Source organism: Trachemys scripta, chromosome 10 (assembly GCF_013100865.1).
Source record: "Trachemys scripta elegans isolate TJP31775 chromosome 10, CAS_Tse_1.0, whole genome shotgun sequence".
NCBI classification, from domain to species: Eukaryota; Metazoa; Chordata; order Testudines; family Emydidae; genus Trachemys; species Trachemys scripta.
This window is the reverse complement of record NC_048307.1, coordinates 45,124,927-45,152,104: the sequence shown is the minus strand read 5'-3', so window position 1 is coordinate 45,152,104 and position 27,178 is coordinate 45,124,927. Positions and strand designations below refer to the sequence as shown.

At 42.6% G+C, this 27,178-nt stretch overlaps 1 protein-coding gene across 1 annotated transcript in view; it reads left to right on the top strand.

Annotated features, from left to right (window-relative positions):
• Nucleotides 1-27,178, top strand: part of LOC117883894 (casein kinase I-like) — a 309,830-nt gene that overhangs the window by 103,517 nt on the left and 179,135 nt on the right. Inside the window, exon 3 of the mRNA XM_034783736.1 lies at nt 21,021-21,061. Within this exon, the coding sequence (XP_034639627.1) occupies nt 21,021-21,061 (41 nt within the window). The remainder of the gene's footprint in view (nt 1-21,020; nt 21,062-27,178) is intronic.

Genomic DNA, 27,178 nt, shown 5'->3' with positions numbered 1-27,178 from the left:
GAAGAAGTGAGGTTTTTACTCACGAAAGCTTATGCCCAAATAAATCTGTTAGTCTTTAAGGTGCCACCAGACTCCTTGCTCCTCTAGGTGTGCATATCCCCATCCCTTGCTCCTTTGATTGGTGATTTCAAATAGTAGTGTCTGTTCAGTCCAGGCTTCCGTCCTACTCAGTCTCATGCACTATATCATAGTAATAGCACTGGGTGGGCAAACCACCATCAGTTCCTTCCAGGGTGGATTTGATTTAAATCAATTTGATTTAAATCACTAGTCAGGAAGACTCTATTTAATCATGGATTTCTACATAAAAGTGCATTCTTGTTGGTGGTTATAACCTTAATGCATATTCTTCACAACTCAGAGATGTAGGTTTCATTTTTAGAAGGTACACACTATACATTTTTAAAGTGATTTATTTTGAAAACTTTTCAGATTAGTTTTACAGTTATATCCGAAAATGAATGATTGGTTATTTTATTTACCAGAGGTAATCAAAGCAGTTCACCTCCCAATGACTTCATAAATCTCTCTCTCCAATTCAACAGGTGAATCATTAATATTTGGAGGATTTTCTTGCCATGCTGTATTAGGAGGAGAACATCACCAGATAAACAAAACAATTTAAATGTCTAACTAAAACAACAATGATATGTACTCTGGATTTTTTTTCTTCAACAGCAATCATATAATAATTTAACAAAACAAGCATAACAATTTTTGAATTTATCTAAACATTGTTTTTAAAAATCAGGTCTGTTTTCGTTAAAATTGTTTTTAACTAAAATAGTTAAATGAAATATTAAAAAAACAAATAAATTAAATTTACTGTGTCAGCCAGGTCAACATGAGAAACTTAAAATATTGGTTTCTGCAGCTAACTCAGTCATCTTCACCTTCATTTTCCTGTTTGTTCATAATCTGGAAAAGAAAAACAAACTTTCCTGCTTTTTCAGGTCCCAAATGATTTCTCAATTTGGAATGAATTAGTCCAAAGGAAGAAAATATTCTTTCTACACCGGCAGAAGCAGCTACTGCTGTTAAAAGTGAAATTATCACTTCAACAGTCTCTGAATCCAAGTGCTTAAGGGTATGTCTACACTACGGGATTAATCCAAATTTACAGAATTCGATTTTTGGCAAGCAATTGTATAAAGTCGAGTGTATGCGGCCACACTAAGCACATTAATTCGGTGGTGTGAGTCTATGTACAGAGGCTAGTGTCGACTTCCAGAGCGTTGCACCCTGGGTAGCTATCCCATAGTTCCCGCAGTCTCCTCCGCCCATTGGAATTCTGGGTTGAGATCCCAATGCCTGATGGGGCCAAACACATTGTTGTGGGTGGTTCTGGGTACATCCTCCCCCTCCCTCCAGGAAAGCAACGGCAGACAACTGTTTCGCGCCTGTTTTCCTGGGTGAACAGTGCAGACACCATACCACGGCGAGCATGGAGCCCGCTCAGCTCAAGACAGTAGTCATGAACATTGTAAACACCTCGTGCGTTATCGTGCAGTTTATGCTGAAACAGAACCTGCAAAACCAGGCGAGGAGGAGTCTGCTATGGCAGCTCGGCAACAAGAGTGATGAGGACATGGACACAGAATTCTATCACTACCAGTATCTCAAAGCAATCAGCTGTGCACAGACCCTGCTCAACTACGCTACTGTGATGGGTTGGATCACAGAAACCCCCTTGGGAGCTGCCACCCGATGTGCAAAGACTACCCCTGCTTCTGTTTTCCCTGCCAGCTCAGGACTCCAGCACCCTGTCTTGCTGAGCCAGACACTCCCGTCTGGCTCCAGACACTAGTGTGAATTCTTTTATTTTATCCCGTAGCTGAATTTGCAAAAGACACAAGGTTAACAGCAAATCTACGGTGGACAGGCTTTGTTCACTCAATTTGACTTGTTTAGCATCTATTGCATTTTCCCAGTTCTCTGTGAGGGGATGCCACTAGGACCCAGAGTGTAGAAAATTGTGTCTGCTGCTGGTGCATATGTAGTCTCTCTGCTCTAGACGCACAGATATGGTGGAGTGCTGTGCTGGAGGAAGGAGGGCCCAAGAGACATGGCAGGCAGGAGAAAAGGTGAGAGGTAATAACAGAAAGCAGCAGGAGCGAGAGGAGGAGGAGCCTATTATGTACCTCTCTAGTACCCGCAGGAGCCTGGACTGATTAACATCAGCTTCTCGGGGAGCTTCCTGTTTCCTGCTGCTTCTCTGAACCCACTTGAGGAGAACAGGCAGTCAACTGAAGTAGTAGGAGCCAGTTAGGCCATTAAGACGCCGATATCTTCCCTCGCTCAGGCTCTGCTACCAGCCTGCTTATTTGTCCCTTTCAATTGAGTGTTGAGAGCCACTGCAGCTGGCACAGAACAGCAAACACCCCTCTGGGGCAGCATTCAGAAAAAGAAAGAAAGCAAAGGAAGCTTTTCTATCTAAGCAGGAAGGAGCTCATCCTGAGATACATAGTTCACGGTGAACCTTCCGGCCCCAGTGAGGATGTGAGTGGTGAGGAGATGCCTGATCTTCCAGTTAGTCAGAATGCAGGTGACCTGGCAGCTACTGCAGCATCCATATCTCCATCTCAAATGGAGGTAACCATGCACATTCCTGAAGAAAATGTAGATCAGAGAAGAGTGTGGTGGAGGCACAAGAAACAGCTGCTGGTGAGTTTAGTTCCTTAAGTCTAGATGATCCAGGACTGTGGACCCACTTGAGCAGTAGCCTGAGGGACTTCCTTGTACTGCATGTGCTACAGCAAGTGAAAAACTTCATGTTCCCCAAAGACAATGAAAATAGAAGTTTCCATCCAACACATTACTGGCATGAAATCCCCAATGGTGACAAAGTGGAGAGACCATGGCTTATGTACTCAAAAACCCAGAATGCTACTTACTGTTTTTTTGTTGCAAACTCTTCCAGTCTAATGTTCCAGCCACATTGGGTTCTACAGGAACAAAGGACTGGAAAAATCTGGCTAGAAATCTGGCATGCCATGAGAAGGCAGGAAATCACCGAAGACCATTCCATAGGTGGAAACAGCTAGAGATGAGACTAAGGTTAAAGGCCACCATAGATGATCAGCATCAAGAGAAGATTGCATCAGAGTCTTTTTACTGGCAAAACGTTCTGAAAAGGCTCATTGCCTTGTGAGAATGCTTGCTACCCAAAATCTAGCACTGCGTGGCACTTCAGATCAGCTGTATGTGCCAAACAATGGAAACTTCCTTTAAATTGTGGAGCTGATGGCTGAGTTTGATGCTGTACTCCAGGAGAATCTAAGAAGAGTCACCACCCAAGAAATGTGCACACACCACTACCTTGGAAAAACAATTCAAAATGAGATCATACAGTTACTGGCAACAAAAGTCAAAAAAAAAGATTGTGACAGATCTGAAGTCAGCAAGATATTACCCTGTTATTCTGGACTGCACACCTGACATCAGCCATATGGAACAAATTACTTTAATGGTGCGTTTTGTAACAACAACAGAACCTAGTGAAAATGTCCCTGCAATGGTGGCTGTCAGAGGGCTACAATAATGGTGCCAACATGAGAGGAAAGAACAGAGGAGTGTAGACACAGATCCGAGAGTTAAACCCTCAAACTTTTTTTGTCCTATGCAGTTCTCCTTCATTGAACTTGGTGGTCAGTGATGCAGCATCAGCTTCTAGTGAGGCTGCTGATTTTTTTAATGTAATTCAAAGCATCTATGTATTTTTCTCTACACCATCTCATCGATGGCAAATTTTGAAGCAACATCTGGGAACATCCTCTCTGACACTGAAACCACTAAGGGCAGGTATTCATTACAGGGGGGGGGGTCGATTTAAGATACGCAAATTCAGCTATGCAAATAGCATAGCTGAATTCGACGTATCACAGCCGACTTACCCCGCTGTAGGGACGGCGGCAAAATCGACCTCTGCGGCTTCCCGTCGACGGTGCTTATTCCCACCTCCGCTGGTGGAGTAAGAGTGTCGATCCCCGAGAGGTCGATTTCTACCTGCCGATTCAGGCGGGTAATGTAGACCTAGCCTGAGTGGCACATGATGGGAAAGTTAAGTGGAGATGATAAAGCCTATCAAGCACCAAATTGGGAAGATAGATGATGCCATAGTTGCCATTATAAAAATATTACTAGGAGTATAAAAATATTGCTCAAGCATGCAGGAGTGAAATCAGGAAGGCCAAATCACACTTGGAGTTGCAGCTAGCAAGAGTTGTTAAGAACAACAAGAAGCGTTTCTTCAGGTATGTTAGCAACAAGAAGAAAGTCAAGGAAAGTCAAGGAAATTACTGAATGAGGGAGGCAACCTAGTGACAGAGGATGTGGAAAAAGCTAATGTCCTCAATGCTTTTTTTTCCCCTCTGTCTTCACGAACAAGGTCAACTCCCGGACTACTGCACTGGGCAGCACAGCATGGGGAGGAGGTGACCAGCCCTCTGTGCAGAAAGAAGTGGTTCAGGACTATTTAGAAAAGGTGGACGAGCACAAGTCCATTGGGCCGAATGCACTGCATCTAAGGGTGCTAAAGAAGTTGGCTGATGTGATTGCAGAGCCATTGGCCATTATCTTTGAAAACTCATGGTGATAGGAGAGGTCCCAGATGACTGGAAAAAGGCTAATTTCGTGCCCATCTTTTAAAAAAGGTGAGGAGGAGGACCCGGAGAACTACAGACCAGTCAGCCTCGCCTCAGTCCCTGGAAAAATCATGGAGCAGGTCCTCAAGGAATCAATTCTGAAGCACTTAGAGGAGAGGAAAGTGATCAGGAACAGTCAGCATGGGTTCACCAAGGGCAAGTCATGTCTGACTAACCTAATTGCCTTCTATGATGAGATAATTGGCTCTGGGGATGAGGGGAAAGCAGTGGATGTGTTATTCCTGGACTTCATCAAAGCTTTTGATGCGGTCTCCCACAGTATTCTTGCCGGCATGTTAAAGAAGTATGGGCTGGATGAATGGACTATAAGGTGGATAGAAAGCTGGCTAGATTGTCAGGCTCAATGGGTAGTGATCAATGGCTCCCTGTCTAGTTGTCAGCCAGTATCAAGCTGAGTGTCCCAAGGGTTGGTCCTGGGGCCAGTTTTGTTCAATATCTTCATTAATGATCTGGAGGACGGCGTGGACTGCACCCTCAGCAAGTTTGCACATGACACCAACTGGGAGGAGTTGTAGATACGCTAGAGGATAGGGATAGGATACAGAGGGGCCTAGACAAATTAGAGGATTGGGCCAAAAGAAATCTGAGGTTCAACAAGGACAGGTTCAGAGTCCTGCACTTAGGATGGAAGAATCCCATGCACCGCTACAGACTAGGGACTGAGTGGCTAGGCAGCAGTTCTGCAGAAAAGGACCTAGGGGTTACAGTGGACGAGAAGGTAGATATGAGTCAACTGTGTGCCCTTGTTGCCAAGAAGGCTAACGGCATTTTGGGCTGTATAAGTAGGGGCATTGCCAGCATATCGAGGGACGTGATCATTCCCCTCTATTCAACATTGGTGAGGCCTCATCTGGAGTACTGTGTCCAGTTTTGGGCCCCACACTACAAGAAGGATGTGGAAAAATTGGAAAGAAGTTGGCAGAGGAACTTCACAGTGAAGCTATTTTCCGACCCATTCAAGAATACAAGAGTCACCGAAGAAGATGACATTTTGATTGAGGCACAGGATAATCCCATAAGGGACCCCAAACAACAATTCAAAGCTGAATTCATTAACCAGGTGCTCGACTGTGCAATACAGTCAGTTGAAGAACGTTTCATGCAGCTCAAGGAATACAGCAGTATATTTGGGATGTTGTATGATATTCCAAAACTCCTCACTATACCTGAAGAAGACCTACACCAGCAATGCAGGGCACTAGAGACAGTGTTGACACATGATGACATGTGCAATATTGATGCGAGTGATTTAGGTGATGAACTGAAAGCCCTTTCAAGATACATTTCAGCAGGATCAAGTCCAAAGGCTGTTCTGGAATATATGTGCACAAATAAGATGACCACCTTCTTTCCAAATGATTTTGTTGCTCTGGGCATACTTCTAACACTTCCTGTTTCAGTTGCCAGTGGAGAACGCAGCTTCTCCAAGCTGAAGTTAATCAAAACACATCTACATTCCACAATGACACAGGAGAGGCTGGTCAGCCTTGCAACTATCTCAATAGAGCATGAGCTGGCCCAGACTGTGGACCTTCAGGAAGCAGTTCAAATCTTTGCAAGCAAGAAGGCACGGAAAGCACCACTTTGATTATTCAAACGATAAAAATGCCAGTGTTTACTATGCAGACAAGAAAAGTTACATTTGCTGTTCAGGCGTTTGAAAGTTGTATTACTTAAAATTTTTGAACAAGGCATTTTAAGTTGTTAGTTCTCCTTTATTGGGATAGGTAGCAGAGCAGTACCATGAGAGGAGTAGAACAGGAAGAAGGCAGAATTGAGACCTTTCAAAGTTTTGGCCCAAGCGAGGGAGCATGGGGGCGTCATTTGAGCTCCCCGCCTCAGGTGCGAAAATGTTGTTGGCCGGCCCTGCAAACCAGGCAATTTTTATCAATTACCTCCTTCTGCAATCTGCTGGTTCTTATCGCAAACTTATCTATAGTTGTTTCTGGATGATGGAGGTTTTTTTTTCTTTTTGCTACAGGTGATATACTGTGGCTATGTGACATACATGATATGATTGAAACACTATCATTGGCAGATAACTCTGAAACTATAGAAAATTATGGTGATCTTGTAGGTGGATAGTCTTCAGAATCTTGTATGTTGAGGATGGATTCTCCTAAACAAAATAAATCAATGCAGTTAGTTAATTATTATTACCATACTGTTCATTTAGTATTACTCATTGCATTCACTGACACTCAGTACTACTTTAAAGGTGAAATTGTAAAAGGGAGATCTGCCTATTTCAGCTATTTATTTTTTATCACAACTGCATCTAAAATGATAGTACCATAGAGTAACAACTATATTTTTTGCTCAAACATGAGAATTCAAGAATAGTCCAGAAGGAAGACAGGCAGTCCTTAAGAAAGAAGTGTGAAATAAAAAAGTTTACCAGCCTGAAGATCCTGCATGTTCAGACATGTTCCTTTCATCATCTTCAACGCAGCTTCCACCTGAGAAGGAATACGTCTCATGATGTTGTTTCATTTGGGCAACCAGGCCTTTCATTTCTTTGTTGCACTGTTTGCATTTTGCACGCATGTCTGTCTTACCCACAGGTAGAGGAACTTCATTAAAATATTCCCAAACTGGGTCTCTTTTACGGCCTGCTGCCATTATAGGTTTTCCATTCTAGTGAGAGAATGGTGTGGGAGATCTCAAATCAATGAAGTCTACACTCAGAGACCTCAAGACTTCTGGAATATGCTGCTGAAACAGTTACATTTTTGTTTCTACTCCCTGTCCCTCTCTTTTCACATTTATCTCCAGACTTCTTCTCCTTGTCCAGCTCTATTCCACCCCCAACAATCTTCTATTCATTGAACTGTTTGAAACTTTGCACTTTTAGAGGGAGGTAAGGGATTGACTCTGTGTACACAAATTTTCAGAGGGACAGTAGGGTTGAGGTCTGTTATTTCTCACCTCTATACATTTATTTATTGAAAAACATTTTTGCTGTTAACAAACATGCTATCTCTGGAGAGACAATTCCACTGTTTGAGAACTGCAAAACTAAGCATCTCTGATGGTATCTTCTAGACTGAGCATTGAGTCCCATTGGGGTAGATAGAAAGATTAACCTAAATAATCTACACCGAAGCCCCTGAAACCCCATAAAATTGGGTCCGTAATCCATGAACTATTGGAACTCATTTACAAAACTTTTCTTAAACCTTATGTGAATATATTATCTCATACTATAGATTTAGAATTTATAATCCTTATTCCATGATGAGATGACATAGCTCAAAGATGTATCTTAATTAAAACTACCTTTAGATAGGTATTTTCTTCAAAAAGCATTTTATCAAAAAAATCAGATTTAAATAAATCCAATTTTTTGGTTTTGTTTTTTTTAAAAAGCATTGATTTTTATCCACCCTGGTTCCTTCTCAACTGCCTCAGCCTGAGATGGAGCCTTAGAAGCTGTCTGTGCTGAGCTTCCCTCAACAGTGACCCCATAGTCTTTGTAGTAGTTTAGTTTAGTCTAGTTGTAATTAGCTTTAGGTAGGAGAAGTAGTCTTAAAAAAATTAAAATAAAAAAAACTTTTCAAACTTTTTTTCTCCTAGTTTTTAAGGACCATTAAAATTCCCCTCCTCCCCCCCCCCCCCGCCTCTTTGGAGCTTTACATCACTGGAAGTTCATGCCTAGTTCTCCTAGTTTTTTTTTTTTAAACGCTGCCTATCATGCCAGAAGGTAATTCCAGTGAGTGACAGATAGTCCCGGTGTAACACTGGTCTACAATTTTTGAGAAGTCGTCTGCTTCAGAGATAAAATATGCTATTTATTATGTATTTTGATGTGCTGAATTCAAATATGACAATTAAAACAACTGATTGGCTACTGTTTCTAAGATATTTAAGTTTTTACATTTTATGTCTGTCTATTGTGTAGATAGTGGAGTTTTAATCATAAATTGTAAACCTAGGTCTCTTCATGTGTTTATGGTTGCTTTACATGATAATATTTCACCTGTCCTGTTTATGTAACACTTTAAAAATCAGCAAAAGGGTTATATAAATAAAATTTATTATGAAACAAAAGGCAAAAAACTATTATGTACATAGTTTAGTCCTATTCAGTGTCTACTCGGCGCTTCTTGGCTTGTCTCTTGTATTCCTTAAATGGAGCATCTCTTGTCACTGTCCAGCAATAGTCCGCAAGCATTGATGGGCTCCATTTGCCCTGATAGCGTTTCTCCATTGTTGCAATGTCATGGTGAAATCGCTCGCCGTGCTCGTTGCTCACTGCGTGAGAGTGCAAAATACTTTGTGTATCCAGTCTGCAGACCAAGCAAGAGAGCAACAACCTTCAAATCTCCACAAAGCTGGCACTGATGTTGGTCATAGTTTATGCACCTCAAAAGTTGTTTCATGTTGTCATAGGTTTCCTTCATATGGACTGCATAACCAACTGGAATTGATGGCAAAACATTGCCATTATGCAGTAAAACAGCTTTAAGACTCGTCTTCAATGAATCAATGAACAGTCTCCACTCATCTGGATCGTGAACGATGTTGAGGGCTGCCATCACACCATCGATGTTGTTGCAGGCTACAAGATCACCTTCCATGAAGAAGAATGGGACAAGATCCTTTTGACGGTCACGGAACATGGAAATCCTACCATCACCTGCCAGGAGATTCCACTGCTGTAGTCTGGAGCCCAACAGCTCTGCCTTACTCTTGGGTAGTTCCAAATCCCTGACAAGGTTATTCAGCTCACCTTGTGTTATGAGGAGGAGGATGGGAGAAAATGTGGGTCCTGTGACATTGATGGTTCAGGACCAGAAGTTTCATCCTCTTCCTCTTCCTCGTCTGACTCAAGTGAGAATGATTCTGGTGCATCAGGAACCGGCAGTCCTTCTCCGTGGGGTACTGGGCATACAGCTGATGGAATGTTTGGATAATGCACAGTCCACTTTTTCTTCTTTGACAGACCTTTCCCAACTGGAGGCACCATGCAGAAGTAACAATTGCTGGTATGATCTGTTGGCTCTCTCCAAATCATTGGCACTGCAAAAGGCATAGATTTCCTTTTCCTGTTCAACCACTAGCGAAGATTTGTTGCACAAGTGTTGCAGCATATGTGTGGGGCCCACCTCTTGTCCTGATCTCCAATTTTGCAGCCAAAATAAAGGCGATAAGCTTTCTTAACCATAGTGGTTATACTGCGCTTTTGTGATGCAAAAGTCACTTCACCACAAACATAGCAGAAGTTATCTGCACTGCTCACACAAATACGAGGCATCTCTGCTCACTTTGGCTAAACAGAAATATGTGTCCCTTTGCAAAATCAAACATTGACAAATAAGAGAGCACGACCCTGTATGATTTCTAGAGCTGATATATGGCAATTTGTTCAGCAGAGTGATGTAAGCTTTGTTATGATTGCATCATCCATGACTTCTACGAATAACATGATGCAATTCATATCATGTATGACGCAATACCAGCTTCAGATTGTATCATTCATTGTTTTGCCTAAAAAGCAAGTACTGTCCAAACCCAGTCATAGATTTATTCATCGACCCCGTCAAAGATGTATTTTAGTCATTTCTGGTTTAAATTGAGATCCCTTCCCTGTATAACTCACTTATCCTCCACCATTCCCAAGTCAAGGGTCATATATACTGACCCAATAGCATATCTTGAAAACTAGAGCCAATCAACAATTTTAAGCATCATTTTCGTTCTCAGTGACCCAGAATTAGTAAAGTTTGACTACATTTATTTCAGAAGCATTTTGGCTGTAGAGCAGTGTAATCAGTTGCTTCTGGAAATCTCACGTACCCCGAAAGTGTAACTCCTGTCTGGCAATAAAATCGAATGCCAGAAAAAACAGGGAGATCAAAGTACATCTTGTCAGAATGGAGAGTGCTCTTCGCCTGGCTTCTGTTCCAGTCCTAGAGACATTTCCCCCCCTTGCCCTCATACTAATGAGTCTCTGAGTAAATCAGGTACTTCTACTGCCTCAGCAGTGCACTCCCTGGGAGCAGCTAAGAAGAAAAGTCAAGATTCCTTTCATAATGTCTCTGAAGAACAGACCTCTAGCCCTCTGGATAGGGAACCTACATTGAAGAAGCTGCAGTTTCCAATGACACTAGCCATTTCAGCATCCATTGGTCTCCAACCTGATACTCACAAGGCTTTTGGTTCCTCAGGTACTGAAAGAATTGTTAAGCCTAAGGACTCCAAAATGTTGGACTCCGCTAGACTATCGGTACTGACCGGGGAGCGAAGTGATAAAAAGAGGTCTACCTCTTCTCAGTCGGTACTGAAAGACTGGTCAGGCACTCCTTGGGCTCCCCTTGGAACATGAAAGGCACTTGGTACTGTCAACTCCCTCAGCAATAATTATTTCTGCTCAGGCCAGTGCCACAGTGCCAACAACTGTTTCAGTACTAAAGGAATTTTGATGTCCTTGACCTCCCTGTGTCCAAGATTCCTGACTCACCATTGTTTAGTACCAATCTGTTCTCAGTACCAAGGACACGTCTGGTACCAATGGACTTACCTCCTGTTTCTTTCAGTCGTCTGCTACTCCTAGAGTAATGTGGAAGAGGAGGATTCTAACGATCTTACCTCAGTTTCTCAAATATCTGTTAAAGGTTCGCCACATCTCTAGAGGGATACTTTTCCACAGGTCTTTGAAGAAGCCGATTTATATTTGTGAGAAATATTTACAGACAACACTTTGTTGGTTTGAACACCCATGGGTCATATGCACCGTCAGCCATACTGGAATCCCTGGGTGGCTTACAATCAGCATTTTTCAAGGGCCTCAAGTACCACATGACAGAGATAGAGACTGTCTATCATCTTTCCTTTCGAGGAGACCTGAACCTTTGATGAATAGGAAGCGAGAGCTGAATAAGAGGTCTCCCCACATAGCCAACATCTCTTCTTCATCCCCAGATGAAGCTGTTGTTCTACCTCCACCATCTCTGGCCGACTACTTCAGGCAGTTTCAGGATCTTATTAAGAGGACCGCAGACTCCTTACAGATCCTGCTTGAGAAGGTTAGAGATTCTCATCAAAAGCTGCTTGACATCCTGCATACAGCATATCTGCATAGATTGCCTTTCCTGTTATCAAAGCCCTCCTGGACTCAGCAAAGGTAATCTGGCATACGCCAGACGCAATTCTACCCACCTGCAAGAGAGTGGATAAGAAATACTATATTTCCTCGAAGGACTTGGAATTTTCCCAATCCTCTGGTATTTGAGATGATTGGTGCTGCCCTTCCACATTCATCACACACAATCTTTATCATAGGGTATAGATTTAAAGTGCCTCAACCTGTTCTGGTACAAAGTCATACTTGTCATCCACTCTACTTTTCAGAATCGCCAGCTACCAGATGTTAATGGTGAAATAAATCCACCCAAATTATGCCAAACTGAACTCCTTTATTGAGCATCTCCCATCAGAGCATAGAGAACAATTTCAGGAGATCATTGCAGAAGGCTGGCTTCTTGCCAGAACATCTCTGTAAGCCTCCCTTGAACTGCTGACAGTGCTGTTTGTTCTTTCTCTGTGGCGGTAGTTATGAGAAGAACCTTCTGGCTCCAGCTCTCAGGATTTCCAAGGGAGGTCTAGAATACTGTTGAGGACTTTCCTTTTGGTGGCTCCAAACTGGAAAGCATCGACGTGTCTTTGCACACGTTAAGGGATTCCAGAACCACTCTGTGTTCTCTGGGAATTTATATACCTACTCATAAAAGAAAATTAAGTACATCCCAGACAACTCAGAGATCTTGTCCTGCTCAATTCTCTGGCTCCCAGAGACTGTGTGAATCCCTACACCAAAGAGAAGTTCCAGAGGAAGAAACTATCTATCTCTGTCTCCTCTTCAGCCTCTAAGCACCAGTTTTGATGGATTATCCTGCCTTCCTCCCCTTGGTGACCACCTATACAACTGCTGATGAGCTTGGAGGTTTACCATTAAAGACAAGTAGTTTTGGCGATCATCTCCACACGATACTCCATCCACTACACTTCCCTCCTGCCTTCCAACCCTCCCGTCCCCGTTTCTTTTCAGGAAACCCTCTCATGAGCACCTTCTGAAACAAGAAATAGCACCCAAGAGTAGGAGAGAGTCTATAGAACGTGCTCTCATGCAACTCAGAGGGAAGGGGTTTTATTCCAGGTACTTCCCGGTTCCAAAAAACAAACTAACAAAAACGGTGGTTGGAGACCCATCCCAGATTTAAGCCTACTCAACACCTTTGTGAAGGCACAGAAATTCAAAATGGTAGCACTTCCCTCACTTGACCAAGGGGATTGACTCTTAGCCCCCAACCTTGAGGATGCATATCTCCATGTAACTATCCATCTCTCCCACAGAATGTTTTAAGTTTCACTGTAGGTCAGGACCACTTTAGATATAGGGTGCTCCCTTTCAGCCTTTCACGTGCCTTAAGAGTCTTTTTGAAATTTGTCAGTAGTAGAGGTGCACCTCTACAGCAAAGGCATGTTGGTAGTCCCTTACCTCGACTATTGGCTTCTGAAAGGACACTCTCATGCAGAAGCTTTTCTGGCTAATAGTAAGGCCATAGACCACTTCCTCGAACTGGGTCTACAACTGAACATTCAAAATTCACTTTGACTCCTGTACAAAAGTCGGAATTCATAGACTTTCACTGTTATCAAATCAAGGTACGCTACCTCCCAATGTACAAGTTTGTGGCCCCATCCAATATAGTCAACATAATCCAGTTCAGCTCTCAAACATCAGTCAAGAGCTTTCTACAGCTCCTGGGACATATGGCAGCTGGTACTTTTGTCATGGAAGGTTGCGAATGCGTTGCCTTCAGAGGTGGCTCAGGACAGTTAATTCACCAAGCAGACAGTCTAAACAAACTACTTTCCATACCCACATTCATGAGGGAATTTCTCTAGTGGTGGCAACACCCTCACAATATCTGTGCAGGAATTCCTTTTGCTCACCTTTCCCCAGCAATATTTATAATGACAGATTCATCCCTGTTAGGTTGGGGAGCACATGTAGACACACTCAAGGCCAAAAGCAGGTGGACACCTCTTGAGGCCATTCTGCACATCAGCTTGCTGGAACTCAGGGCAGTGAGAGATTCTTGTGTCCAATTTCTATCATTGATTGAGGCAAACACATAAAGATCATGACAGACCTGTCATGCACATTCTATATCGGGGTGGCCAACCTATGGCTCTGGAGCCACATGCGGCTCTTCAGAAGTTAATATGCGGCTCCTTGTATAGGCACTGACTCCAGGGCTGGAGCTACAGGCACCAACTTTCCAATGTGCTGGGGGGTGCTCACTGCTCAACCCCTGGCTCTGCCACAGGCCCTGCCCCCACTCCACCCCTTCCCACCCTCTCCTCTGAGCCTGCCATGCCCTCGCTCCTTCCCCTCCCCGCCCCCCAGAGCATCCTGCATGCCACAAAACAGCTGATCAGTAGTTGCAGGGAGGGAGCAGGAAGAACTGATTGGCGGGGCTGCCAGTGGGCGGGAGGCACTGGGAGCACGGGGGTGGGAGCTGATGGGGGGGGGCTGCTGATGTATTACTGTGGCTCTTTGGCAATGTACATTGGTAAATTCTGGCTCCTTCTCAGGCTCAGGTTGGCCACCCCTTTTCTATATCAACCGACAGGTTGTACTTCACTGCTATTTCAGCAATGGGGCACCCCTCAGGTAGACGAGTTCATTGTAGCCAGGAACAAAAAATTTACACGGTTCTGCTCCAGAGGCAGGCTGGTTCACCAGTCCTGATGGGGATACTTTCTTCTTCACTAGTTATCGGGTCTTCTGTATTTGTTCCCACCATCTCCTCTAATATCCAAAGTTCTGTTCTAGATAAAGAAAGACAAGGCCAAGGTTATTCTAATAGTCCCAATATGGTCCAGACAGACACGGTTCCCTTACATCATTCAGTTGGCTACTTGCTCACCGATCACTCTCCAGACTGCCCCTTATCTTCTCTCCCAAGAAAATGGACAGATCCTTCACCCGAATCTGAGTTCTTCACCTCAAAGCATGGCTGGCCGTTGGTTCGCAGGATTAGAACCAACCTGTTCAGAGACAGTAAAGAGAATACTATTTCACAGCATAAAACAGTCTACACGTTACACTTACTTACAAATGGACAAGTTTCAGCTACTGGTGTAACCTTAAACACATTCCACCAACATCCTCCTTGCTGTCAGATGTACTGGACTACATCCAAGAGTTGAAAAGCTCGGGACTGTTTTTTGAGCTCCATTAGAGTCCATCTGGCAGCCATCATGGCTTTCCACTCCCCAATAGAGTGTGTTTCCATATTCGCTCACCCAATGGCAGTGAGGTTCCTCAAGGAAATTGGAAGTTTCTTTCCACAAGTCAAGTGGTCTATCCCAACTTGAGACCTCAGTTTGGTTCTTAAATGCCTTACAAGACTACTGTTTGAGCCAATGGCTACCTACTCACTCCTCCATTTATCAATGAAGAGAGCATTCCTGGTAGTTGTCATGTCTGCTTGATGAGTTGGGAAAGTAGAGGCCCTCGTGGCATCCCCCACCCCGCCTTCACAATATTTTTCAAAGACAAAGTCAGGTTATAACAGCACTCCAAAAATATCCATATTAAACAGCCCTTATATCTTCCTGTCTTTACCCTAAACCTCAACTGGTAAGGAAGAGATGCTGCTTTACACACTATGTCAGGAGGGCTCTGACCTTTTACCTTGGCAGGACTAAATCTTTTAGAAAGTCTTCCAAGTTGTTTCTCTGTGCATCTGTGTTCTAGTACACATTGATTTTTATTCAAGAAGGAGATGTTTTGTCATGTTAATTAACTAATCCATGCACTCAACAAATACTACTTCCTGGACAAATATGTGTAATGTATTGTAAACTGGATATTGAATTGGAGAGTACTCGTATAAAATTTGTGGATGACTCCAAGTTGGACGAGATTACAAGCATTTTGTTGGACAGAATTAGAATTCAGAATGACCTTGACAAATTGGAGAATTGATCGGCAATCAATAAGATGAAATTCAATAAAGTGCAAAGTACTCCACTTAGAAAGGGAAATCAAATGCACACCTTTAAAATGGGGAATAACTGACTCCGTGGCAGTGCTGCTGAAAAGGATCTAGGGGTTATAGTGAATCACTAATTGAATATAAGCCAACAATGTGCTACAGTTGTGAAAAATGCTAATATCATTCTGGGGGTGTATTAACAGGAATGCAATATGTAAAACCCACAGGAGGTGGGTTGCATTGCTCTACTCGGCATTGGTGAGGCCTCAGCTGAAGTACTCTGTCCAGTTCTGGGAGCCACGCTTTAGGAAAGATGTGGACAAATTGGAGAGTCTAGAGGAGAGCAGCAAAAATGATAAAAGATTTAAAAAACATGACCTCTGAGGAAAGGTTTATAAACCTACAACAACAACAAAAACCAGAGCATGTATATTCTTGAGAAAAGAAGACGGGGGGTGGGGGAAGGGGAGCTCATTAACTCTTCAAATATGTTAAGGGCTATTATAAAGATGATGATCAATTGTTCTCCATGGCTGCTGGCACTAGGACAAAAAGTAATGGGCTTAAACTGTGGCAGGGGAGATCCAGATTAAATATAGTTTTTAACTATAATGATAGTTATTCTCTGGAATAGGCTTGAGAATCCCCATTAGTGGAGGTTTTCAAGAAGAAGTTGAACAAACACCGGTCAGGGATGGTCTAGGTTTACTTGGCCCTACATCAGCACAGGGGGCCGGACTTAATGACTTCTCAAGGCCCCTTCCAGCACTACGTTTATGATTCTAAATTGAGCCCAAGGATTAAACAAACTTTTTTTTTGTTCTAGAACATGTTTGTGGAATGTCTTAACTAGCATTTATCAATGTGTTGATTTAGCTCATTTAATTGGCAATTAAACAGTTAAAACAGGACCAGAAACTCTAAACTAGGTATGTCTTTAGATACTTGGGTCCTAGTCTCAGTTTGCGTAACCTCTCATTCTGATATGATACCCACAGAATCAGCTTGCTGATTTAAATCTATTTAAATAATTGACTTGAATTGTGCTTAGTATTTGTTTTCTAGTTATCCTTCTAAAGAGAGGTTGATTTTCAGTGATTGGTAACTATTAAAACATATTGATTTTCAATTTAAGGCTTGTGCGCACTCGGGACAGTGCAGACTACGGGGTTGTGAATTGCAGAGCATGCCAAAAAGTTGCACTCAAACTACCCTGTGTGGACACTGCTGGCACTAACTAAAAGGTGCCAAGTTCATGTTAACATTATTCTCTATGTTAACACGGAGTCGGTGCCTTTTAGTTTGTATCAGCAGCGTCCACACGGGACAGTTAAAGTGCAACTCTTTGCTATTTGTATCACCATAATCTGCACTGTGGTGCAGAATAAATGTAGCCAAAATAGAGCCTTTACACTAAATTTTGTGCTGCTCTTTGCTAATTAGGAGAACACTGTCTGTACAAATGTGTTTAGGCAATTACTGTATATACTCATTCATAAGCTGAATATTTTTGGTAAAAAAGTGAAGCATCAAAGAGCACGGGTCGGCTTATCAACGGATCTACACCAAAATTTGATGATTTTAAGCTCTATGGAATTATTGAATTGAATATATAATACAGTGTCGTTTTATTTACCTGGAGCATCCGCAGGCATGGAGTCCCTCAGCTCCCAGTGGCCGCAGTTCACGGTTCCCAGCCCATGGGAGCTTCAGGAAGTGGTGGCCAGCATGTCCCTTGGCCTATGCCACTTCCCGCAGCTCCCATTGGCTGGGAACAGCTAACCATGGCCACTGGGAGCTGAGGGGCTCCATGCCTGTGGACACTCCAGGTAAACAAAACAGTTTATCCTGATGGGCTGGGAGCCAAAGTTTGCTGACCCATTTATTGAGGTCAATACTGCAGCCTTTTAAAGTTGCAAATGCTTTGTTTAGTGGACTAGATTGGCTTGAAATGAATGCTAAAAGAGCAGTGCTGCAGATCTGCATAGGTTTCAGAGTAGCAGCCATGTTAGTCTGTATCCGCAAAAAGAGCAGGAGTACTTGTGGCACCTTGGTCTCTAAGGTGCCACAAGTACTCCTGTTGTTTTTGCAGATCTGCATGACATTTGACCCATGCATTTCACAAAATGCTACACCTTAAAGTCAATCAGAAAAATACAATGAACGATAGTACTATAGCACTAGTGTCAGTCCACTACTGTGTAATTTGATCTCTTCATGCGTTTCTACCAATGGACCTTGTAAGTCTCGAGCCAATATGAAAATATAACGCACAGAATCGATGGAATCTCTAATAAAATTTAAATAGCCTGTTATCGCCACAGACATGCCAATCTACAGGGCTGCTTTGAAATAAACAAAGAACAATAATAATTTGACAGTGATAAAGCAGGTGACGTTCCTATATAAAGTCCTACAAAATCTGTAACATGATGATGATGATGATTATTTTCATACTAGTATTTAAAATGAATGGTGAAATCAAAAGAAAACGGTCTGCTTATCACACAGCATTCAATTATTGTTGAATATGCAGAAGCAAACAATAATTGCGCACTACTTGTGAATTCTGTATCAATGAGAAGCAAGTAAGAGAATGGTGAAAAAATAAAACACAAAAAGATACGTCAAGAAGCAAGAAAAAATGTCCAACGAGGTGCACTTCATTTCCTGAGCTGGAGAAAGATCTCAATAATCGGGTTGTTGAATGTTGACAAAATGGGTACATTGTCACTAGAACTGGAATTCGTCTGTATGCTCTGCAAATGTCAAAGGACGATAAATACAAGTCAGTAACGCCGTCAGTGTTTGTTGCATCGGTGGGTTGGTGTACTCGCTTCAGGAACCATCATGGTCTCTGTCTTCGTCAGCGAACAAAGATAGCGCAAAAGCTGCCGAGAGATCTGGAAGAAAAAAATTGAATCTTTCCAAAGGTTTATTATAAAATATCGAAAGGAACATGCATTTGAGCAGTCACAAATAGGAAATATGGACAAAACACCGATGACATTTGGTCTCCCGAGCAACAGAACGGAAACCAGTGATGGTGAAAAAGTTTTAATTAAAACCACTGGCCATGAAAATATCCATTTTACGGTGGTTTTATCGTGTTTGGCAAATGGATCAAAGCTCCCTCCTTGCCTAGAAACATGAAATTTCCTGCTGGTGTCATCGTACGTGCACACAAAAAGGGATGGATGGATCAAAGTGGAACTGTTGAATGGCTGGAAAAAGTGTGGAATAAGATACCAGGAGCACTTTTCAAGAAACCTGCTATGCTCGTTTCGGACTTATTCAGGGCGCTCAAGACTGATGAGGTGAAAAATGTGACCAAAAAAATGAAAACTACTTTGGCTGTAATACCTGGAGGCTTAACTTCATTTCTACAACCTCTTGATATCTGCCTGAACAAACCCTTTAAAGACAGGCTACGCAAAATGTGGTCTGAATGGATGTGCTCAGGCATCGCGAACTTGACAAAAGGTGGGAATCTTATGAAGCCTGAAATCAATCTGGTCGCCCAGTGGGTCAAGGAGCGTGGGTGTCCATTCCCTCGGAAAATAAAAATCATTTCAGAAATGCTGTATCAGCAATGCGCTCAAAGGGTCAGAAGATGATGCCATATTTGATGATGACACAACAGAGGCTAATGATGAGAAGGAATCTGAGTCTGAAGATGACCCTGCTGAAATCTACAATGACAATGCAGGTGCAGCTGTGACTGAAGCAGAGTTTAATGAACTGTTTGGTGAATCAGAGAGTGATTCGGACTGAGAAGGATTTTAAGACTTTTTTTAAATAAGTACCTTAGAACAATATTAGACTTTAAAATCAGTAAATGGATATTTAAAACATTGACTGTAATTTTGAAGATGAATACATATTTGTTCAGTTATTATAACAAGTTTTTTGTTAGATTACATTAAAATAATTCTAGCAAAACTTTTGAGTGTTTCTTGTGAGGCCGACTTTTAAAATGTAGCAGGGGTTGGAAAACTTTGGCTCCAGGCCCATAAGGGTAAGCTGCTGGTCGGTTGGGACGTTTTGTTTACTTGGAGCGTCTGCAGGCACGGAGTACCCCAGCTCCCAGTGGCCGCGGTTTGCCGTTCCCAGCCAATGGGCGCAGCGGGAAGTGGCGCCACTTCCCTCAACTCCCATTGGCTGGGAAGGCAAACTGCGGCCACTGGGAGCTGGGAGGCTCCGTGCCTGCCAACGCTCCAGGTAAACAAAATGTCCAGTCCCGCTAGCAGCTTACCCTGACTGGCCAGGAGCCAAAGTTTCCCAACCCCTGAAATATAGGATCGGCTTATGAAAGGATCATACAGTTTTTGCTATTTTTACCTATCCATCTTGGGGGCTCGGCTTATAAACGAACGGGCTAATGAACGAGTATATATGGTAGTTAGCTTAACTGACATTTATTCTGATTCCTAATTGTTATGTTTTATTATTTTAAAAAACTGACTGACACATTTCTTAATTATTAAATTAATTTTTTACTTGTAATTTGTGTCAAGCTCTGTTTGGATGGAAATTCCAATTCAATTAAATGCACAAAAACAGTCTTTTAAAATATTTGTATTTAATAAAAAAAAACTAACTTTCTTTTCTTATGTATCCAGGACGCTTTGAAAGGTTATCCAAATGTATTAAACAATGGAAGTATTATCTGTAGTTACTGAATTGAACTTGTTTTGGGTTACCATGTCCTTCGAGATTTTAGAATTAGTATATCTCATCCTCTCACACCTACTTGATTCTAGACAAGCTTTTCTGCCTTTTCAACTCCCATTGGTTTCTTAACTTTGAATGAAGTAGTTATTGAACTAAACTAGTTGAATAAACTGAAATCAAGAAAATATTGTTTTTGCACTTGCAGAAGAGGCTACTACTTTCAAAAGCTGGTTTAGCACTTCAACAAACTCTGGTTTGATATGCTTAGCCAGTGACTTCTACCAATTCAGTGGTTTGACTATTTAAAATGGCAGCAGATGTGTACTGGTTAATATTTGTAATAGATGATCGTACGTTTAGGCCTTAACATAGGTGGTCATAATCTTCTATTTTAATTTATATTCGTTTATTTTCTAAAAAGCCATTAATTTAAATAAATCCGTTTTAAGTAAAAAACAGATTTAATTTTTTTAAATCAATTTTTGTCTGCCATGAATTAGTGCAAGCTGTTTCTAGTCTAGCTTAGTGAGCTATTATACTTATTGTGGATTATTAATAATTATACCTATGTTGGGTCTGTTCATTGAATTGTCTAAATTGGTTTTTGCACTTAGTCTAGGAATATTGTCTGTCATACATGTGATACTGAAAGTCTTTCTCTTTTTCACAGGCAAAAATCTCTATACCAATGAATATGTAGCGATCAAACTGGTAAGTAGAATCTTAATTTAATGGTTGTATTATGTAAAAATATCTTGACAGTTGCAAATGTCATGCACAGAAGGCAACTTTTTCACCCTACCCTTATTTTATACTGAACTCTTGCCAGGGCCGGCTCCAGCATTTCTGCCGCCCCAAGCGCAAAAAAAAAAAAAAAAAGCCGCGATCGGGGGGGAGCTGCGATTGGCGGCGGCAGTTCGGCAGCAGGTCCTTCGCTCCTAGAGGGAGTGAGGGACCTGCCGCCCCCGAATTACCGCAGGTGCCGCCCCTCTCCCTTGGCCGCCCCAAGCACCTGCTTGTTAAGCTGGTGCCTGGAGCTGGCCCTGACTCTGGCTGAACAGAGGTGAGAGCATCCTAGGCTAGGGTAATATGAGAACAAGACTTTTCAATTAGAATAGATGCTTAGAGAATTTTAAAATCATAGCTGTGGCACCTTTCTTAAACTGGAATGATGGCATAGGGGAATATCATGTAGATCCCAGTGAATAGTGCTAACTGTTTGGGTTATCACTTATACGTTCAAATGTTGCCACTTTAGAATTATGTTTGTCTGTGTCCATGATTTCATTGCCACAGCAGTATTTTTATTTTTTTAAGTTTGCAAGCCTGTTGTGGCAGGTACTGTGCCTACTGCACTTAGTACACTGAGCACTGCCAGAAACACATAATCAACCAGCCATTTTTCTGATTCCATAAAAACCCAAGTTTTTAACATTTAAACTATTCTAATTCTTTAGTTCTCTGTCTTTATAGTTGATTCCTAAACAATATCTGAGTAAGCCAGAGTTTATCCATGTCTCGTAAGAAGCTTTCCATTTTGTGTGCAGTGCCCAAGTTACTGATAAGTTGTCAGGCTGCAGCAAAACAGGTTAAAAGGAGAGATCACGCTGTGCAGTGCTCCATATTCTTTGTGAGCAGTGATGGAGGAAGCAGAGGAAAATCTCAGCTGAAAAGAGGTCTCTTTTGGGGATGGTGCAACTCCAAAACTATGGTGTCATACCTTAAACTCATCAAATGACAATGACATGAGTTTGCTAGGGTAGACATAGCCTTGCCTGCCACATCTTCCAAGAGCTCGGTTTCCTTCCAGCTTAATCTGAGGGGTGCCCAAAAATGAGGAACACAGTGCTCCCTGAATTACTTATACCTTCATCCAGACCACCTTATTTATGCATAATCAGGTAGGCAGCTATAGAGGATTTATTACAATGAAAAACTTGAAAAATGTCTGGATTCTGTCCTTTTAGTGGCATGCAATTGACTTTTGGGAATCTGGGTAAAGAGTGCCTGAGTGTTTTCACATGCCCAGTATTATGTGCCTCAAGGGAGATGGTGCTCAGTTCATGTACAATGCCTGTAATACGGAGAACACATGATGTGGGTTCTTGCGTCTCTTCCTTCCCCCAACAGCTGCAGTGAATTGTGATTGCAAAATTTTGTTAAAGAAGCATAGCAAATGGCTGGAATGAATACAGCTTTCCTTTTGATCAGTTGCCCCTCTATAATACAAATAGACAAATTGTGGTCTGACAGTGGTTAAAACATGGGAGTAGGAGTCAGGGAAATTGTCTAACTTGGTTAAAGTCTAGCAGGTCTGCCAGAGCCAAGTCGCCTATCCTCTGTGTCTTGTAAAATAAGAATCATAGAATATCAGGGTTAGAAGAGGTCATCTAGTCCAACCCCCTGCTGCTCAAAGCAGGACCAATCCCCAACTAAATCCCCAAATGGCCCCCTCAAGGATTGAACTCACAGCCCTGAGTTTAGCAGGGCAATGCTCAAACCACTGAGCTATCCCTCCCCCCAAACATGTACTACACCAAACTGAGGTGTTTCACAACACTTAATCAGGAAAGAGGTGACAGAGACACTTAACTGAACCTCAACCATTTAGGACCTGTTTCAGGTATTCTTTAATTACAGAAATTTAAACAAAGCTTGAATATATAAATTTCAACTTCCATCTGTGTTACCTGAATTGGGTTTGTTTTTTTTAAGTGTATTTAGAATTCTTAGTCTTGCATTTTATATCAGACAGTCCCTTCATGGGCTTTAGTAGTAGTGTGCAGCTGGTAGATGTTGCCTACTTTTAAGTGTGGTCAGTGTGTCCGTCTCTTTAGGAAGCTCCAAACTGTTGCTTGGAGGAGATTGACCAACTACATGGTTCCAAACCCTCTGTTCTCAAGGCCAGGAAGAGAGAAGCAGAGAGATTTCACTCTCAATTCAGGTAACAGCTAAAACTATCTCTTGATTCCTGAGAGGTCTTCAAGCTACTGAAGGAGCTTCAGAGGTGCATGCCCTTCTCCCACAGGAAGCATCAAGCAATCTAGTTCAGACATTAGAACAAAGGGCAGAATATGAACTGCATGCCCAGCTTCTCTTATTTTGCACTGAAGGAGAACTATGCTACTTCTGTGTACAGGCAGCAGCTGAGAGGAATTCCGCTGACAAGACAGTCCTTCCTTTTTTATGGAGGGAAGAAAGGCAGTTCCTGCCCATGAGAACCTAGTGTTTGCAGGGCATGTTGGTTAGGCATACAGTGCATTTGCTTCTTGGGCTGTCCCATCTCCACTGTTGTTGTTTCTGGTTTTGAGAGTATAGTCTGTGCCTCTGTAAATCTTGGACTTTCTCCTTGGGAGTAAGTCCAAACTATCTGGTCTTTTTATGAAGATCAGGTCAGCAGTAAAGAGAAATGTCCTTTTGCAGTACTTAGTTGGCTGTCCATCGTAAGGGAGGCAAGGACACTCACTACTTTCTTGTAGAGCTGTGTAAATCCTCACTGTTTCTACCTCCACCTGCATCTCTTATGATACTGAGCTAGTTTGGAACCCATAGCTTCCTTTTATTTTTCGTTTTGGGGTAAAAACATCAGCCAGACCATTTTGGAGGAATACTTCTAGTTGCTCCCAGCCAATTTGAGGGCTCTCAACGTAGATGTGGTCGTCTTTGTACAGTGAGTTCTTTCACTGTTTTGCAAAAGACTTCTTGCAAGACTTCTCCTGTAGTGGATGTTTATCTTTTTATGCTGTGCAGTTGAAGGCATCCTACCCTATACCAAGTGTATATACTGAGAATTGGGAGTAGATTCTCTAGTCAGATTAATCATGGCATCCAAATACTGAGCAGAAAATTACTCAGAACCTTTTGACAAAACCACGGCAAAGCTTCTGAAGAAAAAATGCTTCTTGCAAGCAGCCAAAGAATTTCAGTTCTTCTGTTGATTGAAGTGGCCAGATTTCTTGTATTCATGAAGTAGCTTTGAGTGCATAAATGTTTAGTCACTAACTTGTTCAGATAGCTGTACAACTGAAATAGTGGCACACACGATACCTGCGCAAAATAGGGAGAAATGGGGCCAAGAGTGGACAGCAATGCTTAGTGAAGATACGGTTAAGAGAGTGCTTAAGGTGATGACTGGGGAGCTGGTCTAGAGCTGAATGTCTAATTAATTAATTAATTAGAGAGGAAGCATGTTACAGTTGGATCAAGGTGGATTATGAACTGTGAAGGTGAAAAACCAGGAAAATAGTACTGAGATGGGAAGGGAAGGAAGAGCCCATAATCAAAATCAGGACGTCAAGAATCTTCAAAACACTTTACAAACATTAACATTTCTTTCCATTTTCACAGATGTGGAATCAGAAAAGTTCAGAGCCTACTTTCTGAAAGTTTTGAAGTGTGCAAATGTGTATCTAACTTGCACATACAGCTAATACACTCCATTCACTGCACATAGAAATTAAGTGCACCTGAAGCTTTTAAAAAGCTGGTGTGGGTGGTGTGCCCAATCTACCTAGGGAGTCTGTCAATACCAGGATTAGGTCTGGTGGGCTCCTCAGATCATACTGTACAATAAAGATCCAATTTGTAAACTTATTCAGTTGAAGAGTGTACATGAAATAGGCTCCTGCAGCTTTAGCAAAAACAGAAATCCAGCTGTTTTCTGCTTTTTCTATACTAAACAGGTTTTATGAAGATTGTTTAGCAATGGTATAAATTATTCCCTTTATGGAAAGAAGCCAGTAATATACAAAGGACTCTTAGACTAATAATTATTACAAGTAGTTCTGTCTTACTCACTAGCAGAGGCTTTCTTTTTAAAATTTTCTTTGGCAATGACTCAGCTGAGCTAAAGTCCTAAGAGACTTTTCCGTCCTTGAAAATAACTTGAAGGTTGACAGGGAAATAAAATAGCTGTGTGATCAGCATATTCTTCTGAAGAAGTTTGCTGTAGGGAAACAGCAAACAGTAGTCTTTTCTTTTTACCTGCATCATTGGGATCAAGTCAAAGGAGAGAATTCTGTGCAAAATCTCCTACTGCTCTGACTGTTCTTAGGATCCTCTCTGGAATCCAAGAGGCAGTGCTGCAGTTCTGCCTGTATTTTTTTTATCCCTCCAAAGCCCCCTGTAAGGGAATCTTAGCATTCCACTTAAATTTAAATGGGACGCAAGTTTAGGAATCCTGGTATTATCTCTGATAAATTAAAGCCAGCATTTCCTGATCTAATCTATGGAGAGTTACCTTTGTGGGTGTTGGATTGACAAAACTAAGAATCTCTCTAGATATTGTCATGCATCTTCTGAGTTTTTTCTTCTTGCATCTTTCTCTACCAGTTGAAACCATCCTGCCCCATTCCTCTCTGCATAAACACTCTTTGGGTATGTCTATACTATGAAATTAGGTCGAATTTATAGAAGTCGATTTTTTAGAAATCGATTTTATACAGTCGATTGTGTGTCCCCACTTAAGACCATTAAGTCGGTGGAGTGTGTCCACAGTACCAAGGCTAGCGTCGACTTTTGGAGCATTGCACTGTGGGTAGCTATCCCACAGTTCCTGCAGTCTCCGCCACCCATTGTAATTCTGGGTTGAGCTGCCAATGCCTGATGGGGCAAAAACATTGTCACGGGTGGTTCTGGGAAAATGTCGTCAGCCCGCCCTCTTTCCCCCCCGCCCCCGGTGAAAGCAAAGGCAATAAATCGTTTCTCGCCTTTTTTCCTGGATTACCCATGCAGACGACATACTACGTCAAGCATGGAGCCCGCTCAGCTCACTGTCACCGTACGTCTCCTGGGTGCTGCCAGACGTGGTACTGCATTGCTACACAGCGGCAGCTCATTGCCTTTTGGCAGCAGATGGTGCATTACGACTGGTAGTCGTCGTCTCCTGGGTGCTCTTTTAGCCGACCTCGGTGAGGTCGGTCGGGGGCGCCTGGGCAGACGTGTGCTCCTGGCCAGCCTCGGTGAGGTCATAAATGGGAGACGACAATGGCCAGCAGTTGTACTGCACCGTCTTCTGGCAAGCAGCCGGGAGACGACGATGGCCAGCAGTCGTACTGCACTGTCTTCCGGCGAGCAGCCAGGAGACGACGATGGCTAGCACTCGTACTGCACCGTCTGTTGCCAGCCTAAGGTGTATGAGAGATGGAGTGGATCAAAATAATAGAGACCAGATTTATTTGTATTAATTTGCTCCCCCGCTCCCTCCCTCCATGAATAGTGGGGGAAGGGATAGCTTAGTGGTTTGAGCATTGGCCTGCTAAACCCAGGGTTTTGAATTCAATCCTTGAGGGGGCCATTCTGTGTGACAACCCTGTAAGCCATGTCGTCAGTCGCCCCGCCCTCCGTCAGAGCAACAACAGACGATCGTTTCGCGCCTTTTTTTCAGCGCAGACGCCATAGCACAGCAAGCATGGAGCCCGCTCAGATCACTGCTGCAATTATGAGCACTGTAAACACCACACGCATTATCCTGCAGTATATGCAGAACCAGAACCTGCAAAAGCAAAACCAGGCGAGGAGGCGACAGCAGCGCAGTGACGAGTGATGAGGGCATGGACACAGACTTCTCTCAAAGTATGGGCCCTGGCAATGTGGACATCATGGTGTTAATGGAGCAGGTTTATGCCATGGAACGCTGATTCTGGGCCCAGGAAACAAGCACAGACTGGTGGGACCACATAGTGTTGCATGTCTGGGACGATTCCCAGTGGCTGCGAAACTTTTGCTGTGTAAGAGCACTTTCATGGAACTTTGACTTGCTTTCCCCTGCCCTGAAGTGCAAGAATACCAAGATGAGAGCAGCCCTCACAGTTGAGAAGTGAGTGGCAA